Below are 24,482 nucleotides of genomic sequence, written 5' to 3' on the forward strand. Positions count from 1 at the left end.
AGTAATTTATTCTTACTGTTTTTTGTCCAGGAGTCTTTCCAGGGTGTCCAATAAGAGTCCAAGACCTTCATGGCCAAAGTTATTTACCCAGCTGCAAAAATACAAAAGTTCAGATAAAATTTTAAATTATGATGATTTTGGATACAAGAAACCCACTTTGAGGCAAGAGTGCCTAATAAGATGTATTTCATCATACACTTAAATGGTAAGAGCAGTAATCCTATGTAACAGTCATGTTATCTTTACTTTTATTTCAATACTAAAATGAGAAGTCATTACTTTAACACAGAGATAACTTTCAATTGGTTTAACAGTCTAAAATATCAATTTTTTTCCCGTTGATAAGTTTAAGTCATTCAAGTGAGGATCTGAACAGAAGCCTATATGCCAATAACTTGTCTGTGGTAAAAGTATAATATGAGATCTGATCACTTGCACGACATTTTCCATAAGTACAATGAATTATTTGAGGGGGTGATGTCAGCCAGAAAATAATTCTAGGTATTGAAATGGTACAGGCCAAGTACACTGGTCTTGGGAAATAGGTCTGTTGAAAAAAGTAATAAAAGTCCCTAAGCTTTGTTCTAAAAATAAATTTCTACATAAGTCTGCTAAAGTAAAAACTGGGAGGTTTTTAACAGAAAAAATGAAATTTGTGTAAGACGGGTAAGATTTTTAAAATATGCCGAAGTAGAATGGGGATGAACTTATTTTTGTTTTAGGACTAACTAAATTCTTTACTTGAATAAAAACATAGGAATTGAAGCACTAAAGAGATAAGAACTCTAATTATGGCAAAGTCATATTTTCTCCACAATAATTCCTGCCATATTAAATGGCATGCCTTGATATCCGGAATGTAGAGCCAAACATCACAGTCCAGTTCTTCCCCTGCATTTTGGCAAAATCTAGATAAACGCTCAGCAAGACTACTGCCATCTTCACTGTAATGGTTACTCACCTAAACCACAATTATTTTAGAAAAATTTAAACTGAAAACATTATTTCAAATATAAAACTAAAAACAGGGGCAAAATAAAATACTCAAAAATTACGGTGCTACTAGGTTTCATCTAGACTTAAGCTTCTTGCGGGCTGGATCCTGGCCACCAACTATATGTACTGTTCCGGGTACTTAATACAATGCTCTACACACAGGAATTGCCCCATAGATACCACTGATTGATTGCTCCTGTGGCAGAATGTTGAGAGTAGTATCCAAAGCACACCTCAATACACTTTTTTTTTAACAAATATTAAAATGTAGCAAGTGGAAATACATTCTTTATTCTTACATTTGGAATCCCTCCCCCCCCCCCCCCTAAAAAAAATTGTCATTTTAGGAGTTGGGGATTGAATTCTTCCCAGAAAGCAAACCCTGAATGGGTATTAAGTAGGAGGGCAAGGGACTGTAGCAACAAGGGGAGGGGGCAGATCTTTATGATGCTTTCATGTGCTTATAATTGCTTCCCACGACCACGGATACAGTTTGCTCCTCTCTGAGCAAACTATTTATGTATTTATTTTACTTGTACATTTCTATCCTATTTATTTTATTTTGTTGGTATGTTTGGTTCTGTTCTCTGTCTGTTCTCTGTTCTCTGTCTCCCCCTTTTAGACTGTGAGCCCACTGTTGGGTAGGGACTGTCTCTATGTGTTGCCAATTTGTACTTCCCAAGTGCTTAGTACAGTGCTCTGCACATAGTGAGCGCTCAATAAATACGACTGATTGATTGATTGACTGAGCCACAATCTGCAGTCGCTGACTTGTCTTTCCAAGCACTGTTTTAGTCCAATAAGTATATTTTTAAATGGTCTGCTTCCCCACGACACAAATAAGCATTTCCCATCCAACTATTGCAGAGTGATAATGAATTAGAGGCCACGTGGAAATGAAAAGTTTTCTGCTCAGATTCATGACAGCGGGGTTTTAGTCCTCCATTCTAATATTCACTGATTACTCTATTAACCCCCTCTGGTTCTGGCGTTCTAACCTGTAAAATGAATATAATAAGCCTTTTCCCTCCCTACTTCATAGGGATGTAAGGGCAGGGGAAGATTATAGGAAGCTGCTTTAGAATGTAATGAAATAAAAATTTAAGTATTATTGCTGGAGCACAGAAAGCAGTGCGGCCTAACAGAAAGAGCTTGTCCTGGAGGTCAGAGCACCTGGGTTCCACCCCAGCTCTCCCACTTGTCTGCTGCGTGATCTTGGGCAAAGCTCTCAATTTCTTCGTGCACAGATTTCCTTATCTGCAAAATGGGGATTCAGTATCTATTCTCCCTCCTTCCTGGCACGTGAGCCTCATGTGGAAAACGGATTGTGTCGAACATGGTTTTCTTAAATCTCCACCAGAATGTAGTGTAGTGCTTTGTCACATAGTAATTTGCCGGTACAGTAGCTACACATTTGAAAGGTAATGTATTTTGGTTTCCATCATGCCTTCTAACTACTATACAGTAGGAAACAACCTACAAAGGACAATGTTTGAAAAGCGGCAGACAATGTTTGAAAAGTGGCACGGCCAAAGTGGATAGAGCACGGGCCTGGGAATCAGAAGGACATGGATTCTAATCCTGGCTCTGCCACTTGTCTGCTGTGTGACCTTGCAAGTCACTTCGCTTCTCTGTGCCTCCGTTTCTTCATCTGCAAAATGGAGATTAAGACTGTGATCCCCAAATGGGACAGGGGCTGTGTCCAACCAGGTTAGCTTGTATCTACCTCCGCACTTAGTCCAGGGCCTGGACCATAGTAAGAATGAATACCGTAAAAGAAAGGGGTCAGCAAGAGGGAGCACAGCCAAATAAACCTGAATATGGGCTATGGAGCAGAGGCCAGGGCTAGTGCGCCGGCGTGGAATAGTAGCCAGGTTTACTCACTTAGGTAGATATGTACAATATAACAATATCGGGAACAGAAATAATAATCTGCATGAGCATTCTGCCTTCCATGAAACTCTGGCACTTCAAAAATGTAAATGAATGCAGATGAGACACTTGTGACAGGCTGACAGGCTGGAAGTAATAATTAGAGGTAATAATTAAATTCCCTAATTTACAGATAAACTAATCTTCATGGGCGATGCTAACTCACTATTATCAACAGAAGCACCTATTAGTGAACGTAATCTTGTTAAAACAGAACACTATTTTCTACTAGAACAATGGCAACAAAGTACTGTTTCAAAGAAGAACACACATAACTCAAACTTTGTTCATTCACTCATCCATTCATTCAATCGTATTTATTGAGCGTTTGCTGTATGCACAGCACTGTACTAAGCCCTTGAAAAGTACAAATCGGGAACATATAGAGAACGGTCCCTACCCAACAATGGGCTCACATCTAGAAGGGGGAGATAGACAACAAAACAAAGCAAGTAGACAGGTGTCAATACCATCAGAATAGAATTATAGCTATATACATATCATTAATAAAATAAATAGAGTAACAAATATGTACATATATACACACAAGTGCTGTGGAAAGAGGAAGGAAGTAGGGCAGAGGGAAGGATGGGGAGGGCGATGGGGAGGGGAGGAGGAGAGGGAAAAGGGGGGGGCTCAGTCTGGGAAAGCCTCCTGGAGGAGGTGAGCTCTTCCATATATTTATGTGGATGTTAAACAATACTAAAAGGAAATTTTGATTTCCAATGTGAAAATTTTAAAAAATGGTATTACAGTGGTAATGGGCTACAAACTATGATATATTTGAAGCATATAACGATCCAGAATGATGAAATATTTTCTCAAAGGACTATGTGATAATCAGTCTGGGATAAGGAGGGTGGAAGGAGAAAAAGATTCACTTGTAAGGATTTCTTTTTTTAATCTGCAACCAACAGAAAGGCAGAGTATCAATTCCACCATGATACACCCCAAATCAAATTAAGAATAATAGATCCTGCAAGCAATCTTACCTTACTCAGTAACTACTCCACTCTGTCAGTAAAACACAGTGTAAATTATATAATAATTAAGAACATTAAAATAAAAATGAAAATGACCTACAACAAGCCCGTTGTAGGGACCGTCTCCATTATGTTGCCGACTTGTACTTTCCAATCAATCAATCGTATTTATCGAGCGCTTACTGTGTGCAGAGCACTGTTCTAAGCACTTGGGAAGTACAAGTTGGTAACATATAGAGACAGTCCTTACCCAACAGTGGGCTCACAGTCTGGAAGCACTTAGTACAGTGCTCTGCACACAGTAAGCGCTCAATAAATACTACTGAATGAATGAATGAATGAAGTAATATTCTTTCCTTCAAGGACTTCTTGAAGCATTCTTTGGCTTTATTTCTGAATTAGATTTATTTTCTAATTTTAAAAAGCAGCAGGAAATGGTGAAGCTGGTTTGTAACTATCCACGCAATCACAAGGAGTTAAAATTTGATACTTATGACCTATACTAGTCTCTGAGCCTCCCCTCAAAACCACTGAGGAGAAATAAGGCAGGTATGCAAGAGGTCTGAGTGAGTCTTTTCACCAGTAAACTTGAAGACAGAGCTAACTTCAAACTATTATTAACTCCATGCTATTGATGCCTATCTACTCATTTTGTTTTGTTGTCTGACTCCTCCCTTCTAGACTGTGAGCCCATTTTTTGGGTAGGCATTGTCTCTATTTTTTTGCCAAATTGTACTTTCCAAGTGCTTAGTACAGTGCTCTGCACACAGTAAGCACTCAATAAATATGATTGACTGAATGAATGAATGAACTATTGTGACACCTCTCCACAGAGGTGAATTTCATTTGGATTCTTCAGAGGAATATTCCAATAGCAAATGTTTCTTCCCCACGACTCTGCCACTTGCCTGCTGTTTGGCCTTGGGCAAATCACTTCACTCCTCAGTGTCTGTTACCTCATCTGTAAAATGGGGATTGGGACTGTGAGCCCCATGTGGTACAGGGACTGTGTCAACCTGATTTGCTTGTATCCACCGCAGCGCTTAGTATAGTGCCTGACACACAGTAAGCTCTTAAATACCACAATTATATGATTATTATTATTACCATTATTATCCCAGCTGAAAACTGGGAGTCAATTGCCGAGGATAGAGCAGCATGGGGAAAGGAACGGCTCTTTTTGAACAGGAGTTTTGAAAAGATCAAGAGGCCAGGAGGCAAAAACCAAAACAGGGTCAGTAGCTGCACACATCGAGCCACACCACACAATGGATGCACAATGCAGGAATGTTTCTGATTTGTACTTCCCAAGTGCTTAGTACAGTGCTCTGCACAGTAAGCACTCAATAAATACGATTGAATGAATGAATGTGGCTGGGACTGTGAGTCACTCACTGCCCTATTCAGCCATAATAATAATAATAATAGCATTTATTAAGTGCTATGTGAAAAGCACTGTTCTAAGCCCTGGACCATATACACAGTCATAAGGGAATTTCACCATCAGTGGTGTCTCCTTCAAATATGAAGGACTACATCATTTCCTAGTCATTTTCATGTACGTGGACATGTGTAGTAGTAGTAAAGCACTGAACTAGATGCTTGGGGAAAGTACAACAGAAACACAAGATGTTCCAATGGATGACATTTTAGTGCCTTGAGAACTTTTCCTACCTTGTTGGTAATCATGTACAAAATAGAAATTTAATGTAGTATTCAAGGCACATCTCTTCCAACAGGCCTTTCCTAAGCCCTTTTTTTCTTTCCTTCCACTCCCTTCTGTATCACCCTATAATAATAATTGTGGTACTGGCTAAGCACTTAAAAGTACAGTGCCAGACACTGTACTAAGCACTGAGGTGGATACAAGCAAATCGGGTTGGAGTTCCTTCCTTTATTCTTCCTCCCCACACCAGCCCCAGAGCACTTATGAACATATCTGTAATTTATTTATATTAATGTCTATCTCCCCCTCTAGACTGTAAGCTCGTTGTGGGAAGGGAAATTGTCTGTTACAGTGTTATATTGTACTCTCCCAAATGCTTAGGACAGTGCACTGCACATGGTAAGCACTCAAATACAATCGATTGAGTCCAATATTAGTGTTTTTCTGCCCCGTAATGCCTTACTCGATCCAATATTTGAGGATATTAAATCAAATTGGATTTTCGGAGTTTTATGGTCCCATGATGCTTCTACATCATCTCATTTGACGTGGATGTGAATCAATAGAATCATGCTTACAATTAAAGAGATTTCTCTATTCAATTTATGCACAAAACACTGCTAGATCAGTTTTAACCATTCTTCCCACTCAGAAATTGTACAGGGGGAACATTGCCATGAAGTCTTGAACCAATTGTCTTAATCTTGAAATGATTTATTTCAAGATGACTGTTCCATCATCAATTTCAGGCAGGATTATAAAATAAATGTTGAAAAAAATCAGGACCAGAAGTCTAGGTAATAATGACAAATATTTGCTTTTCTAAAAATATGAGGTTTATTTGGATGAATGGGAGTCATTTGGGAATATTGTTTTTAAATGTAGATAACCCAGTTTCTCATTTATAAATAAGGGAGAAAATCAGGCATGAAACTTTAGGGAGCACAATACTTCCTTTTTGAAGTTGATTTAGCTGTATAATTAGGTTAACACTTATTAAAAACCCCAACTACTAGAAACCTGTTAATTCACTTCCAAAGGTTAATAACAGGACAAAGTCCAAGATTTATTATCCATATATTCAGAGAAATTCACAAGTTGTGAAAAACACCTGGGTAACAATGTGTTACCATTCCAAAAGGTGATGTTTTTATTAAACGATTCGATTGTAAAAATTATTTAATTTATCTGTGCCTATTTCGCTCATCTATAAACATGGGGACTGTGAAGGCCATGTGGGATAGAGACTGTGTCCAGCCTGTACCTACCCTTGGGTTTAGTACAGCACAGGAAACATAGTAAGCATTTAAATATCAAAATTATTATTATTACTATTTTTTCCATTTATACTTAGTTTTCAATGGTGTTTCTCTTTCAAATAATATTTTGTCCCACAAAATGTACCTATTTTCCATTAACAAAGTAAGCTAGCAATCATTAGACAGTGTTCACTGACTATTAAATTCTGCAATTCAATTAAACATCTAATCTCTGCATGTATCATATAGTGTAGTATTTTTAAAATAGATTTTTTTACACAGAATAAGCGCTTAGTACAGTGCTCTGCACACAGTAAGCGCTCAATACGATTGAATGAATGAATGAAGCAAAAATTAATTTAACGTGCTGAATCTGAACACTGTATCAATACACTTCAATGTTTTTAGTGAAGAAAAACATCCATATCAAACCTACTATAAAATATATGAAGAATTCACCCACCTAAATATATACCTTTTTTAATGCACACTAACTCAGAGAGGATTTCACTGATGATAAGAGCTTCTCAGGAGATTAAGAGCAAAGGCCCTCTTTTAGATAGTCAATCTATAGCTGCTATCCTCATTACATTTTGCCCAGAGAAATATATCTGAAAAATTATTTTTTCTAGGCTAATTAGTCTTCACTCTGCAAATGAAATCCATATTTTTTGAAGTTACACAGACAAGGCAGAAAGAATTATTCAAATATATATTTGAAAAATGTAAAGTTTTAACTTTGCATTAGTTATATCAAAATCAGCAAGAAAAACGTATATTTTTAAAAACTCTATTAAAGCTGTAGTTTGTACCTTGGATTGTGCACAAATGTGATGTTAAAGGAGTTCAAAATAATACATTTATCGGAATTAATCTGTAATGAGATGTTGCTAAAATATGTACAAACATGGGTTTAGGTGTACTCACTTTGTACAGAAAATCTTAATCCACTTCTGTATTTCAAAAGGGTTAAAATAAAAAGAATTTCACACTGAATTCTGTGAGCTGTAATGGCAACCGGTCTCATGTGAAGGAGTCCGATATTAGTCATGTCACTGCTTTATCACTGTTTGTGCAGTGCTAATGGCTAGGGTAGAGGGTTATGTGTTCTGTGCATAGGACTGTATTTCTCTCTAATGGTGTTCTATTCCCGGCTGTAATCTCAAGCTACAACTCAAATCACCAGATCGAATAAAATGAACGAGAGTTTGAAGTTTCTTGGGGAATTCAGAAAGGTGGTAAAATATCAGATTAACCACCTGATTTCAAGAATAAAAAGTTCAAAAGTATCATTTCCCCTTTAACACACACCTAAACTCTTTATCATTGTTATTTTAAGAAACCTAATGGGGAAAAGCAAATGAATAAAACAGAAAGAACAAGACCACTCCTTTTCCATTAATGAAAATAAACTCTTTAGGGTCCTTCTAATTGCTCAATTCAAAAGTGGCAAAATCCTCAGGAAACCAGGCCTATTTACAGACAAAAAAAAAAAAATTGTTGTTGGCAATATTTTTGAATCCATACCTGCCAGTTGATGAAGGCACTGAAAATAGGGTATCTTTGTAAATCGGGCCAAAGCAACTCCACAGATGTGGGTGGAAGCAAGCTTATTCTAGACATATGACTTTTCCAGAGAGGATGAATTGCAGCATGGATGAATTTCAATACACTTCAATGTTTTTAGTGAAGAAAAACATCCATATCAAACCTGCTATTAAATACATGAAGAATTCACCCACCTAAATACATACCTTTTTTAATGTACACTAACTCAGAAAGGATTTCACTGATAATAAGAGCTTCTCAGGAGATTAAAAGCAAAGGCCCTCTTTTAGACAGTCAATCTATAGCTGCTATCCTCATTACATTTTGCCCAGAGAAATCTATCTGAAAAATTATCTTTTCTAGGCTAGTCTTCCTCTGCAAATGAAATCCATATTTTTTGAAGTTACACAGACATGGCAGAATTATTCAAGTATATATTTGACTATATAGAAAAGAGCACAAACCCTGACAGGCTCAACGAGCTACCTGCTGAGCCAAAATAGAGAGCGTTTTCAGAGCAGGGTACGACATTTGGGCTAAAACTGGCCACCGGGTGCCACCAAAGACCATTGGAAGGCAAGGGAAGGTGAGAACAAACCAGGTCTATGGAAGTCCTGTCCACTGACTCCATTCAATCAATCAATCAATCAATCAATCGTATTTATTGAGCGCTTACTGTGTGCAGAACACTGTACTAAGCGCTTGGGAAGTACAAGTTGGCAACATATAGAGGCAGTCCCTACCCAACAGTGGGCTCACATTCCTGCCTCGGGTTTCAACCTTCAGTAATGATACGGTCAGCTAAACTGCAGACCCAACCCATTTAGCTACAACTTTTTACCCCCTTCTGGCCCTGCCAACTCAAGATGGGAAAAGGGTAAGAAGAATATGGGAAAGGACTAGAACCGAAGGCGAAGATACGGATGGGAGGAAAAAGAAATGTAGGAAGAGGAAAAGGAAGCGCTCATAGCCCGAGCCTGGTTTGAAGAGGAAATAGTGGCTCCAGGAAATGCTAAGAAAAGACACAGAGAAATATGGTCTCTCTCAAAGGGTCTATTTTAGCCACACTTATTTTACATTCCTGCTACATTAAGCCTAATACTGAATACCACCTACAGGACTTTCCTAGCTTAGTAAAATCTTAGAGACTGAGTCTAAACTCGGGTGATGAACAGCTCCGAAATCTAAACTGTAAATGATAGCTACTCAATAGTACGAAAGAAAAAAATCCTGAGAAAACAAAATGCACTGCATTACTCCTATGAACCCAGGTTATCACTACTAGATCAATCAATCGTATTTACTGAGCACTTACTGTGTGCAGAGCACTGTACTAAGCGCTTGGGAAGTACAAGTCGGCAACACATAGAGACAGTCCCTACCCAACAGCGGGCTCACAGTCTAGAGCTAGACTGTGAACATCTAGAACATCTAGAACTAGATGTTACGTTTAGTACGTTGGTACGTTTAGTGAAAAAAGTAGCTACCTGCCATTTTAATTTTAAAATACTTTCATTTGTACGGTTTCTTCCCAAAGCAATCCAATGTTCTTCAGTGTAGTTAAGCACTGTCAAAAAGGTTGAACACGATTAAAATGCTGAACTACTCCCCAGAAGGAATACAGAGTTGGCTTCGAGCATCTGGCCACCCTGAGGTGGGGAAAAGTTTTTCCACCCTTCCCCTTCCTCTATGTGATTTCTTCATGTTGTGTTACATTTGCATTTATGTTGCAAACCTACAGCATTTCTCCAGGGCTGTCCTGATTCTGCCCTGCCCCAAACCCACTGTGTTTTCACCCTTGGGGTCTGTTCAACCAGAATCTGCTCCTGACTTGAGTAGAAGAAAGCTGGGGGCCTTCACAATTCTCAAATGCTTCAGCCCTGCAGTCTTCCTCTCTCAAGTTGCACCAAGAGGAAGATGCTTCACTAGTCAACCACTTAAAGACAACTTTGAATGCATATCAAATGAGAAGCATCATGAGCAAGTGGAAAGAGTCCAGGCCCGGGAATCAGAGGACCTGGAATCTAATCTAATAAGATCTAATAAGAAGCAGTGTGGTTTAGTGGAAAGAGCACAGTCCTGGGATTCAGAGGTCGTGGACTCTAATTCCGCCTCTGCCACTTGTCTGCTGTGTGCCCTTGGGCAAGCCACTTAACTTCTCTGTGCCTTACTTACCTCACCTGTAAAATGGATATTAAGACTGTAAGCCCCATGTGGGACAACCTGATTACCTGGCATCTACCCCAGTGCTTACAACAGTGCTTGGCACACAGTAAGCACTTAACAAACACCATTGTTATTATTATTATCACAACTCTGCTCTTTTTGTTTTTTGGGGGGGGGGGTTGGATTTTTTTTTTTAATATCTGTTAGGTATTCATTATGTGCCAGACACTATATTCTAAGTACTGGGGCTGATACTACCTAATCAAGTTGGACACAGTCTAAGTCCGACATGGGACTAACAGTTTTAATCCCCATTTTACAGATGAGGGAATTGAGGTACAGAAAAGTTAAGTGATGTGCCCAAGATCACCGAGCAGAAAACCAGAGAAGCAGGGTCTGTTGTGTGACCTTGGGCAAATCACAAGTTTTCTGTGTCTCAACTTATTCATCTATAAAATGGGGATCAAGTATCTGCTCTCCCTCCCTCTTAGACTGGAAGACCCAAGTGATACAGGGTCCGTGTCCAACCTGATTGCAAACTTACTGTGTGCAGAGCCCTTTATAAGCACTTGGGAGAGTACAACAGAGTTGGTAGACACATTTCCCGTCCACAAATTCATAATTTAGAGGGGGAAGGCAGATTTAATATATATCATTCACAGATATGTAATGATAACAACTGTGGCATTTGTTATGCACTTATTATATGCCAGGAACTGTTCTAAGTGCTGGGGTGGATACAGGAAAAATGGGTTGACTGCGGTCCATGTCCCACATGGGGCTGACAATCTTAATTTCCATTTTACAGCTGAGGTAACTGGGGCACGGAGAAGTTAAGTGACTTACCCAAGATCACACAGCAGACAAACAGCAGAGTTGAGATTAGAAATCAGATCCTTCTGATTGCCAGGCCTGTGATGGTGGTATTTGTTAAGTGCTTACTATGTGCCAAGCACTGTACTAAGCACTAGTGTGGATACACGCAAATCGGGTTGGACACAGTCTCTGTCTCACATGGGGCTAACAGTTGCAGTGCCCATTTTAGAGATGAGGTAACTGAGGCCCTGAGAAGTGAAGTGACTTCCCCAAGGTCACACAGCAGACAAGTGGTGGAGCTGGGATTAGAACCCATGACCTTCTAAGTGCCACGCTCTATCCATTAGGCCACACTCCTTCTCTATGCATATAGGTGCTGTGGGGCAAATACCAAATGGCCAAAGGATCCACTGAAAGTACCGGGAGCCAGGGAAAAGAGAGCTCAACTGAGGAAGGCTTCTTGGAGGAGACAAGACTTTGAAGGTGGCAGGGGATTGGTGGTATGGTGTATATGGATTAGTACAGTGCTCTGCACACATTAAGTGCTCAATAAATACGGCTGAATGAATGAATGGATGGGGAAGGAGTTCCAGACCAGATGCCAGATGTGGGAAAGAGGTCAGCGGCAAGACGAACTAGAGAGAAGTTCAGTGAGGAGCAAAATGTGTGGGCTGGGCTGTAATAGGAGATCAGCAAAATAAGATAGGAGGAGGCAAACTCATCAAGTGCTTTAAAGCCAATAGTATGGAGCTTTTGTTTGATGCAGAGGTGGATAAGCAACTGCTAGGTGTTCTCGAGGAGTGGAGAAACATGGATGGAACTTTTTTTGTCTTTAGAATATGTATATTTATTACTCTATTTATCTATTTATTTATTTATTTATTTATTTATTTTACTTGTACATATCTATTTTATTTAGTTAATATGTTTGGTTTTGTTCTCCGTCTCCCCCTTCTAGACTGTGAGCCCACTGTTGGGTAGGGACTGTCTCTATATGTTGCCAACTTGTACTTCCCAAGCGCTTAGTACAGTGCTCTGCACACAGTAAGCGCTCAATAAATACGATTGATTGATTTAGAAAAACGACCCAGGCAGCAGAAGGAAGTATAGATTGGAGTGGGGAGAGACAGGAGGCACGGAGGTCAGCTAAGGAGGCCACAGCACCAATCAAGGTGGGATACGATAAGTTCTTGCATCAGCATAGTAGCAGTTCGGATGGAGGGAAAACGATGAATTTTAGTGATGTGAAAGCAGACCTGACAGGCTGGGGTGACAAACTGAATATGAGGGTTGGACAGGAGAGATGAATAGAGGATAACGCCAAGGTTACTTCCAGCACGTGAGATAAGAAGGATAGTGGCATTGTCTACAAGTGACAGAAAAGACAGGGGGATGACAGGATTTGGGTGGAAAGATAAGGCGATTATCTTGTACCTACCCGAGCATTAAGTACAAGATTGGCACAAGGTAAATGCTTACCTAATGCCACAATCAATCAATCAATCGTATTTATTGAGCGCTTATTGTGTGCAGAGCACTGTACTAAGCGCTTGTTTTATTATATGGTTGATTTAATCCCATGGCCTCCAGGATGCAATTCCCAATTAAATGATCTTTTCACCACGTCTTAATCTAACAACCACCTCCTCAGCACATAACACAATAACCATCACCTGTAGCCATCTGATATTCTACCTTTTAAATACAGATTGAAGTCTCATCATCATTGCTTTGATCTATAAATATTGACTTCACTTAGTTTAAATAGTCACAGTGGAAACATCTTGGTTAGGCATTCAAATAGGAGTTTCTAACAACCACCTTTATTTGAAAGCTCATCAATTCCACTTATATGTGTCTATGGAGAATTTAGATTGCACGACAAGTAATATTTATTTCAAATAGCACAAAAGGCTAGTACTTATTTCATTCCCTAGAACATACTTCCCTAGAAGATGTTAATAACCTATTAAAAGTTGGACTCTGTGCATATCATTTAATTCAAAAGTAACTTTCATTATAATATGTACACCTTAAAATTCCCGGACACCAAACGAAAGATCATCCTCATTCATAAAATTGGATAATTCAAAATGTACCTTGAGTACAATTACCTGGATAAAATACTTTCACCTCAAATATATACACATTTATATATATGTATATAATATATATATATATATATGATTCTATTCATTAATGTATTCAATCATATTTATTAAGCTTTTACTGTGTGCAGAGCACTGTACTAAGTGCTTGGGAGAGTAAAATACAACAATAAACAGATACATTCCCTGCCCAAAACAAGCTCCCCTTAATTTTCCAGTACAACACCAACCAGAAAGGCTCACTTTATTTTCTAAAACCCTTACATATGTGTTTGCTTCCAAGACTAGAAATACATTTTTGGCATCCTTTTACCTCCACAGACCAAGTCAGAAAAGCCTGATGCAGGTCTAAGAAGTCTGGAGAGATCCAAATGCTGGTTTTTTCCTCAAGCTCAGTTTCAATTTGCAGTGCATGCCACGCATACCACTTAAATTTTAAATTTCTGCTATGAAAGCAGATGCCACTCCTTTACCAGGAAAACTGTTTGGACAGACTTTTCTTTATTTCTCATCTGATGTTTATACTTTGCATTCCCTTAGCTTGAACACGGTAAATACTACCAGCCAACGCACTTAAATTTTTTTAAAAAATTCAGATTTCAGTTATTTGTAATTCAAATTTCCCATCTTTCTTTACTCTGTTCTGTGACACTGAGGTGTTAAATATCTTAATAGTTTATTGCAAAGTTCAAATTAGCATCCGCCACTAAACTTAAATGCAGTGTTAATTGCTCTTTATAGCCACATCAATGCAAAAATCCAGCAGCACCATCTCCATAGCTCTTTTGCATTTTACAGTACTGATGATGTGAATGCACATTTTTGGGGTATTCAGACACTAAGCCTGAACTAAACAAAGTTAAAATGTTTGTGCAAAAACATGATAAATTACAGTATCTGCTAGTAGCACCCAAATAGGCTCACATTTTCAGAGAGGATGTGGACGAAATGAAGAATTGCTTAGTGGCAAGAGCCCGGGATTGGGAGTCAGAGGTTGTGGGTTCTAATCCCGACTCCGCCACTTATCAGTTGTGTGACTTGGGCAAGTCACTTAACTTCTCTGTGCCTTATTTACCTCATCTGTAAAATGGGGAGTAAGACTGTGAACCCCACGTGGGACAACTTGATTACCTTGTATCTACCCCAGTGCTTAGAACAGTGCTTGGCATATAGCAACCACTTAACAAATACTTATTATTATTATTATTATTATTATTATTATTATTATTATTAAAAATTGGACTACAGCTCAGTGACAGAGGAGTGCGGTATCTTAATATCTGTCACCCCCACAGACTTTAAGCTCCTCCTTAGCAGGGATCAAGTCTATCAACTGCTGTTTTGTACTCGCCCAAGCGATCAGTAAAGCCCTCTGCCTACTATAAACCCTCAAATAAATACCACTGATGACTGATTCATTCATTCATTCATTCATTCAATTGCATTTATTGAGCGCTTACTGTGTGCAGAGCACTGTACTAAGCGCTTGGGAAGTACAAGTTGGCAACATATAGAGACAGTCCGTACCCAACAGCGGGCTCACAGTCTAGAAGGGGGAGACAGCAACAAAACAAAACATATTAACAAAATAAAATAAATAGAATAAATCATCATCAATTGTATTTATTGAGCACTTACTGTGTGCAGAGCACTGTACTAACCGCTTGGGAAGTACAAGTTGGCAACATATAGAGACAGTCCCTACCCAATAGTGGGCTCACAGTCAAAGGGAAACAAAAAGGACAATAAATATGTACAAATAGAGTAATAAATATGTACAAACATATATTTGTATATACAGGTGCTGTGGGGAAGGGAAGGAGGTAAGGCAGGGGGGATGGGGAGGGGAAGGAGGGGGTGCACTGTTCTAAGCACTGGGGAGGTTACAAGGTGATCAGGTTGTCCCACTAGGGGCTCACAGTCTTCATCCCCATTTTACAGATGAGGGAACTGAGGCCCAGAGAAGTTAAGTGACTTGCCCAAAGTCACACAGCTGGCAATTGGCGGAGCTGGGATTTGAACCCATGACCCCTGACTCCAAAGCCCATGCTCTTTCCATTGAGCCACGCTGCTACACAGGCTCAGCACTGATGGATTGGTAAACATCAGTCTCCAATATTAGCAATACGATATTCATTACTGAAAAAGGAAAGCGCTCCTTGAGGAAGAACACTACCAGTAGTAGCGTTTTCACCAATCCTGCCCTGAAACAAAGTAACTGTAAATTCCAATTCCAACCCGGTTTTCTGCAATCTGAGTCAACTGGGTAGCACCAACAGCCCCGAACTGTAAGTTTGGCGGCGAGCGGCCCTGGAGATCGAGGCTGTTTGGTGCCTGCAGAAGGGCTCTGGAACTGAACGAGCTGTGGGTGATGGAAGAATCCCAGCTGAAGGTCCCGCATACGGCACTGGTTGCTACCCAATTTGGGCTGCCCGGAGCTCTATTCCCAGACTGGGTTACTGCACTGATTCATTCATTCATTCATTCATTCATATTTATTGAGCGCTTACTGTGTGCAGAGCACTGTACTAAGCACTTGGGAAGTACAAGTTGGCAACATACAGAGATGGTCCCTACCCAACAACGGGCTCACAGTCTAGAAGCGGGAGACAGACAACAAAACATGTGGTCAGGTGTCATCAGGAGAAATAAAAGTAAAGCTAGATGGACATCATTAACAAAATAAATGGAATAGTAAATCTGTACGAGTAAAATAAATAGAGTAATAAATCTGTACAAAATAAATCTGTTCTAAGTGCGGGGGTGGGGGGGGGGATAAAAGGTAATCGGGTTATACCACGTGGGACCCACAGTCCCAATCCCCATTTTACAGATGACATCAGATGGACTATACCCTCACTTCATTCATGTATAGATGCATTACTCTATTTTACTTGTACGTATTTACTACTCTGTTTTATTAATGATGTACCTATAGCTCTAATTCTGTTTATTCTGACGGTTTTGACACCTGTCTACATGTTTTGTTGTCTGTCTCCCCCTTCTAGACCGTGAGCCCATTTTTGGGTAGGGACCGTCTCTATATGTTGCTGGCTTGTACTTCCCAAGCGCTTAGTACAGTGCTCTGCACACAGTAAGGGCTCAATAAATACGATTGAATGAATGAATGAATTCAATTGCATTGATTGAGCACTTACTGCGTGCAGAGCACTGTACTAAGCGCTTGCTAGAAGAGAGGGAAAATTGAAGGGAGGGAAGGGTCTCTGAGGTCAGCTCCACCACGTGGCAGAAGCAGCGCCTCCTAGTGGCTAGAGCCCGGGCCTGGGAGTCAGAAGGACCTGGGTTCGAATCCCAGCTCCACCACTTGTCTGCTGTGTGACCTGGGGGACGTCACTTCCCTTCTCTGTGCCTCAGTCCCCTCATCTGTAAAATGCGGATTAAGCTGGTGGACCCTACATGGGACAGGTTCTGGGTTCAAACTGATTAACTTGTATCTGCCCCAGTGCTTATAAAACACTGCCTGGCATGTAGTAAGCGCTCAACAAATATCACAATTATTACTACCGTCCATACCAGAAGAAGGTCCCCCTCGGCTGGAGCCTGGTCACACCACCTCCGACTACCCCTCTGCAGTTTGTGCATTCATCACCATTCAGAATACTTATAATAATAATAATAATAATAATGGCATTTGTTAAGCGCTTACTATGTGCAAAGCACTGTACTAAGCGCTGGGGAGGATATAAGGTGATCAGGTTGTCCCACCTGATTGTGCGGCTCACAATCTTAATCTCCATTTTACAGATGAGGATACTTATATTCCTATAGACTAAAATACACTCCCATTTAAGGAGCGTATTCAAGGTTTGCTAGTTGAAATGAGTCCAGCATCATGCCTTCACTAACAAATACAAAATATCTGTTCTGCATCATTCTGAACACCATGTGGAATTTAGCAAAGAAAAGATCTTCCCTACAGTTCTGACTGAAATTTTATTAACACAGCCCTTCAGACAAATGATTGAATAAACCTAGAATTTCTTCATTACAGACGTGTAAATCCTAAGATTCTAAAGTACGATGTACTATATAATGAAGCATTAACTAAAATATATGCTCATTTTCAAGTCAGTCCACAATTCTCCCTCTTCCACCTTAGAAGTGTTCCTTTAGATAAGTTTTAATAACCCTGGGGAAAATCTTTAAAAGCGTGTTGTACTAAGGAATATTTTCACTGGCCTCAGTACATTTCAACTTTAAAAAGCCACTCAAAATCAAAAGTCTTTGTATATTTTTACATGCTGGTTCGTCTTTATTAATAGCCATTCAAAGCAGTCTTCTCTAATGCTATGTTTCATAAAGAGCACTTTTCTTCCTAAAATCATTTTATGGGAAATATCACTGTCAGGCATAATTATTATAATTACGATAAAATGGTAATAATAACATTTTATACTTTCAGAGCATATATATTTTTTTAATCTCAAAGAGGAAAAAGAAACCAATGAAATCAGGACTGTAACCGGAACTAAGGCAATGCCAAAAAGGTGTCTGAACCATTATAAACTTTAGAGGATCTTTTATCTTTTGCACCTGTTTGCGAATACCGGCAGAGGAAGCAACCATCACAAAGAAAAAAGTAGAGAAAGCATGCCGTGAGATTGGCACAGAATTAGATTCCAGGCAAAGATAAAATATAAAAGTCCTAGTGGGATACAGCACTTGCTAAAGGTGCAATGCAATTTTAGAAACAACTTTCAAAAGAAACACAGCCATTCACTATTTATGCAAATTTGCGCCAGTTTGAATCTTCACAAACACGAAGTTTTGGGACTGTACCAATTTGCCTCCAGGTTTTTCCGTTTAAGCACCATATCTGGTATTGAGCTAGGCTCCAAGCATGGAGAAACTGGATCAGGCTCTGCGCGACCCAAAGATTGTAAGCTCCTTGAGAGCAAGGTTTATGCATACCAACTCCACTGTACCACGCTCACCCAAGTGCTTAGTACAGTCTGCCGCACACGGTAAGTGTTCAATAAATACCAATGATTGATATCAGAACATCCCAGCTCAATTAAGAGCAAAATTTTCCTTTGAAGTGGGGAAAGATGCAGCATGAACAAAGAGAAAATGCTTCTTGAACATCTTTATGAGGACGGTCAGATGTCCCTAATTGCCACTGATGAGGTTATGTGTACAATTTAGAAGCTGAGGCCTGGGTGTGAATCCCTGAATGGGAAAGAAAATAATAATAATAATTGTGGTACGTGCTAATGACAGTAATAATAATAATTGTGGGTTTTGTCAAGTACTTAGTATTTTAATTCATTCAATTGTATTGAGCGCTTACTGTGTGCAGAGCACTGTACTAAGCACTTGGGAAGTACAAGTTGGCAACATATAGTGATGGTCCCTACCCAACAATGGGCTCACAGTCTAAGGGGAAGACAGACAACAAAATATGTGGACAGGTGTCAAGTCATCAAGCACCATGCCCTGGGGTAGATACAAGATCATTAGGTTTTTCCACAGGGGGAAGCAGCATGGCTCAGTGGAAAGAGCCCAGGCTTGGGAGTCAGAGGTCATGGGTTCAAATCCCAGCTCTGCCACTTGTCAGCTGTGTGACTTTGGGTAAGTCACTTAACTTCTCTGGGCCTCAGTTACCTCATCTGTAAAATGGGGATGAAGATTGTGAGCCCCACGTGGGACAACCTGATCGCCTTGTATCCTCCCCAGCGCTTAGAACAGTGCTCTGCACATCGTAAGCGCTTAACAAATGCTATTATTATTATTATTATTATTATTATTATTATTATTATTATTATTATCCTAGGATTCACATCCGGGGATCTGACTCCCAAAAAAGAGAAAGAGAGACTAACTCAGTGGCAAGAGTCCTGGCTTGGGACTCAGAGGTCAGGGGTTCAAATCCTGACTCCGCCACTTAATAATAACGGCCTTTGTTAAGCGCTTACTATGTGCAAAGCACTGTTCTAAGGACTTGTCAGCTGTGTGACTTTGGGCAAGTCACTTAACCTCTCTGTGCATCAGTTCCCTCATCTGTCAAACAGGAATGAAGACTGGGAGCCCCTTGTGGGACAACCTGATCACCTTATAACCTCCCCAGCGCTTAGAACAGTGCTTTGCACATAGTAAGCGCTTAACAAATGCCATTACCATTATTAGTACACCTAGACGGATAAGGTGGGAGGGGTCTTCTGAAGGACAAGTGAAGGAAAAGAATCGGCAAAAATGAAATATCGTTCTTCTATTTTTTTGGTTTCCTTTTATATTTTATATTCCTTTTATATTGAGAAACAGCATGGCTCAGTGGAAAGAGCCCGGGCTGTGGAATCAGAGGTCATGGGTTCAAATCCCAGCTCCGCCACTTAGCTGTGTGACTTTGGGCAAGTCACTTACCTTCTCTGTGCCTCAGTTCCCTCATCTGTAAAAGGGGGATTAAGACTGTGAGCCCCCGGGACACAACCTGATCACCTTGTAACCTCCCCAGCGCTTAGAACAGTGCTTTGCACACAGTAAGCACTTAATAAATGCCATTATTAGTAGTAGTAGTGGAATTTTTTTTTCATTTTCGTTATTTTTTACTTTAGGCAAGATAGGAAAAGGAATCCCTCTCTCTCCCACCCAAACGTCTGAAAAAGCTAACCTACATTCCACACTCAACGGAGGCTCACAGGCAGAGTGAGGCCATAGGAGAGCCTGGGGTGGAGACCTCTCCCAGCACATTCTGTTCCGTGTCCAGACTGAACCTGCAGCCATCTCACTCACAGGCCATCACTGTGTGCAACGGGAGAAATGGACCATTTTACCAGTTTGAACGGTCCAGCCGCAGCTACTCCCACTCCTGCACATCTCCTCAATATGAAACCCCCGGCCCACGTCATCCCCTGGGCCTGGAATGCCCTCCCCCTGCCCATCCGCCAAGCTAGCTCTCTTCCTCCCTTCAAGGCCCTGCTGAGAGCTCACCTCCTCCAGGAGGCCTTTCCAGACTGAGCCCCTTCCTTCCTCTCCCCCTCGTCCCCCTCTCCATCCCCCCCATCTTACCTCCTTCCCTTCCCCACACCACCTGTATATATGTTTGTACATATTTTTTTTACTCTATTTATTTATTTATTTTGTTTGTACGTATCTATTCTATTTTGTTAGTATGTTTGGTTTTGTTCTCTGTCTCCCCCTTTTAGACTGTGAGCCCACTGTTGGGTAGGGACTGTCTCTATATGTTGCCAATTTGTACTTCCCAAGCACTTAGTACAGTACTCTGCACATAGTAAGCGCTCAATAAATACGATTGATGATGATGATGAAACTGAATTCCAATTTCTTTTTAAAAAGTAGTCTCCTGCTGATAGGGAAACAACAAACAGCATCCATTTGAGCAACCTTTCAGTCTGAACAGCCCTAATTAAAGATGTGTAATATTCAACTCCCTTTAGCACTTTGGTACCTACCTATTAATAATGATGGTATGTGTTAAGCGCTTACTATGTGCAAAGCGCTGTTCTAAGCATTGGGGGGATACAAGGTGATCAGGTTGTCCCACGTGGGGCTCACAGTCTTCATCCCCATTTTACAGATGAGGGAACTGAGGCACAGAGATGTTAAGTGACTTGCCCAAGGTCGCACAGCAGATATGTGGCGGAGCCGGTATTAGAACCCATGACCTCTGACTCCCAAGCCCGGCCTCTTTCCACTGAGCCATGCTGATTCTCTAATGAATGAATCAATGGTAATTATTACTATTACTTAGGCAATCACTTCTATATCCACTTTCCTTCTTGCTATTGACAAATGATTTTAATATCTCCACTTGAAGGCAGGCACTATTTCTAGTAACTACACACTATCCTCCCAAGTGCTGGGTTCAATGCTCTGCACACAGTAACTTCACACTGAGCATTTACTATCAAGCTTAATGTGTAGAAAAAGCAGCATGGCCTAATCATCATCATCATCAATCATATTTATTGAGTGCTTACTGTGTGCAGAGCACTGTACTAAACGCTTGGGAAGTACAAATTGGCAACATGTAGAGACAGTCCCTACCCAACAGTGGGCTCACAGTCTAAAAGGGGGAGACAGAGAACAAAACCAAACATACTAACGAAATAAAATAAATAGAATACATATGTACAAAATAAATAAATAAATAGAGTAATAAATATGTACAAACATATATACATATATACAGGTGCTGTGGGGAAGGGATGGAGGTAAGATGGGGGGATGGAGAGGGGGACGAGGGGAAAATGAAAATGAAAAGAGCACAGGTTTGGGAGTGAGAAGACCTGGATTCTAATCCCAGCTCCGCCATTTACCTGCTGGGTGACCTTGGGCAACTCACTTGACATCTCTGTGCCTCAGTTGCCTCATCTGCAAAATGGGGATTTCATTCTGTTCGCCTTCCTACCTAGACTGTGAGCTTCATGTGGGACCTTATAATGCTGCCAACTTGCACTTCCCAAGCGCTTAGTACAGTGCTCTGCACACAGTAAGCGCTCAATAAATATGACTGAATGGATAATGTTGTATTTACCCCATTCAGCTGTGTCCAATCTGATAAGTTTGTATCTACCCCACTGCTTAGTACAGTACCTGGCAAATAGTAAGTCCTTAACAAGTACCATTAAAGAAAAAAAACACTATTATTATAACTTGGGAGAGTACAATCTAACAGAGTTGGTAAACACATTCGCTGCCAACAAGGAGCTTGCAATAAAAAGGGAGAGACAGACATTATTATAAACAAATTACGGGTATGCACAGAAGTGCTGACAGTGCTTCAGCGCTTAGAACAGTGCTTTGCACATAGTAAGCGCTTAATAAATGCCATTATATAAAGTGCTGTGGGGGCTAAGGGTGAGGTGAATATCAACTGCTTAAAGGGTATAAAGCCAACTGCACAGGTGACACAGAAAGGGAAGAGAGTAGGGGAAAAAAGGGCTTAATTAGGGAAGGCTTCTCTACGGAGATGTGATTTTAATAAGGCTATTAAGGTGTAGAGATTAGTTTTCTGTAGGAGATTGGTGGGCAGAGGTGAGTTCCAGGCCAGAGGGAGGACAAGGGCAAGGAATCAGAAGCGAGATAGATAAGATCAAGGTAAATTGAGTATTTCAATGGGGGTTTCGTTTTCTTTTCAATTTGCTTCCCAGATTTTGCCCTTCCATTTGGAGCCAAGATTTTAAATGACTTTGCCAGTAGTTTGTTTTTTTTCCTCAAAACTTCTGCACGCACACTTAAATATCATGTGAGCACTTGAAATGAAATGTTTTATGCTATTTTATTATTTTTTTCTCCTCTAAGAAATTTCTTCTTCCATGCATAAATTAACCTGGTACTACAGTGTGGCAATTATTGAGTTATTCCAATTTCATCAAGAAAAAAAAAAACTTTAATTTTGTTGTTCCATATGCCAGCAATTTTGATGAATTACACAGTTCCCTGAGGATCCTACTTGAATTATAAGGGCTTTTATTCACCGGTCACAGAGAATATCAACTTTTTGTTCCTAGGTCTTACATGCTGACCTGTTCCAAAACCAATTTGAATATAATTTGAATAAAAACACAGATCCCCATTAAGTATAATATTTAGATGCATATTTCATAATGACAGTTTTCACCATCTTAGACAATTAGTATGTCCATTAGCAGTTTATTATTTTCAAAATTACTATAATCACAGATCAAAGGGATACTACATTTACACTTATTTAGATGCATTCAACTACAGCAAAATAGTTTACTCTGCAGTTTTTAAGCCACTGCATGGATAGATTACGGCTCTATTTCAAAAAGAATACGCAGAAGTGTCCCTTTGGGCAAGAGATTTTCTTTAAATGTCAGTCGCACTGAAATTCAATTTATTCTGTTTAATTTGCATATCCCCATAGAGATAAAGCTGTTGCTTTGCCTTACTAATAACTTCAATGATTTTAAAAGAATTAAGACAACCTGGAAAACTCGGTAGTAAATACAGCTCTGTAACAACACAAATATGAACAAATTTGCTAGCTGCTTTCCTCAATATCAGTAATGTTCAAAGATGTGATAATATATAGGCTCTGACTTCAAATGGATTCTTCAGGAGTAAATTCGAAAACATTCTAAAAATGGGTACCTTCAGTATTCAGGGGAAAGGCTGCAGACTAAAAACTCTGTGTGTGAGCATATAAAGTTAATTCCAAGGCTAACAGTCCCTATTCCACGTCAGCACTGTCTTCTCAGAGAGGGCATTTCCTTAGCAAAACTTGGGATAGTTTTATAATTTCCTAAAGTCTCTGCTCATATATACATACATATATATATATATATATATATATATGTATATATGTTTGTACATATTTATTACTCTATTTATTTTACTTGTACCTATCTATTCTATTTATTTTATTTTGTTAGTATGTTTGGTTTTGTTCTCTGTCTCCCCCTTTTAGACTGTGAGCCCACTGCTGGGTAGGGACTGTCTCTATATGTTACCAACTTGTACTTCCCAAGCGCTTAGTACAGTGCTCTGCACACAGTAAGTGCTCAATAAATACAATTGATTGATTGATTGATTGCTCAGAAAAAGGGCCACTAAGTCCCAGTTGTCTTTCAGGAAGCTAGTTTAGCCTCCATGGTCTCCCCAACTGCAAGGTTATCTACATCAAAGCGGTGATCCTCCCAATTTGCTACCTATTTTCATTTAATGTAAAAGTGGCTCCTTGGTTAATTTGTTGGTCTTCATCCTTCCATTTTCTCTTTAGCTGGAAAGGTGTGATGTAATGAGCACTGACTGGAAACTGCTGGAGACAGCATTTTGGGATCCCATTTTTGTCATACCTAAAAGGCACTAAGCAGTATGGCCTGACAGACGGACCACTGTGCCTTGGAATCAGGGGACGTGAGTTCTAAACCCCGTTCCACCAATTGTCTGCTGTATGACCTTGGCCAAGTCACCTAGCTTTTCTGTGCTTCAGTTGCCTCACCTGTAAAATGGGGATTAAATGCCTGTCCTCCTACCCAAACTGTTCTCCTGGGACTATGTC

The 24,482-nt window shown here is 40.0% G+C and overlaps 1 protein-coding gene across 4 annotated transcripts in view; it reads right to left on the minus strand.

Annotated features, from left to right (window-relative positions):
• DIAPH2 (diaphanous related formin 2) overlaps positions 1 to 24,482 on the minus strand; it is a 786,157-nt gene that overhangs the window by 609,086 nt on the left and 152,589 nt on the right. For all 4 annotated transcript variants that reach the window (XM_038747818.1, XM_038747822.1, XM_038747820.1 and 1 more), the window contains one exon: positions 17 to 91. In XM_038747818.1, the coding sequence (XP_038603746.1) occupies positions 17 to 91 (75 nt within the window). The remainder of the gene's footprint in view (positions 1 to 16; positions 92 to 24,482) is intronic.

The sequence above is a fragment of the Tachyglossus aculeatus genome, chromosome 6 (genome assembly GCF_015852505.1).
Source record: "Tachyglossus aculeatus isolate mTacAcu1 chromosome 6, mTacAcu1.pri, whole genome shotgun sequence".
NCBI lineage: Eukaryota > Metazoa > Chordata > Mammalia > Monotremata > Tachyglossidae > Tachyglossus > Tachyglossus aculeatus.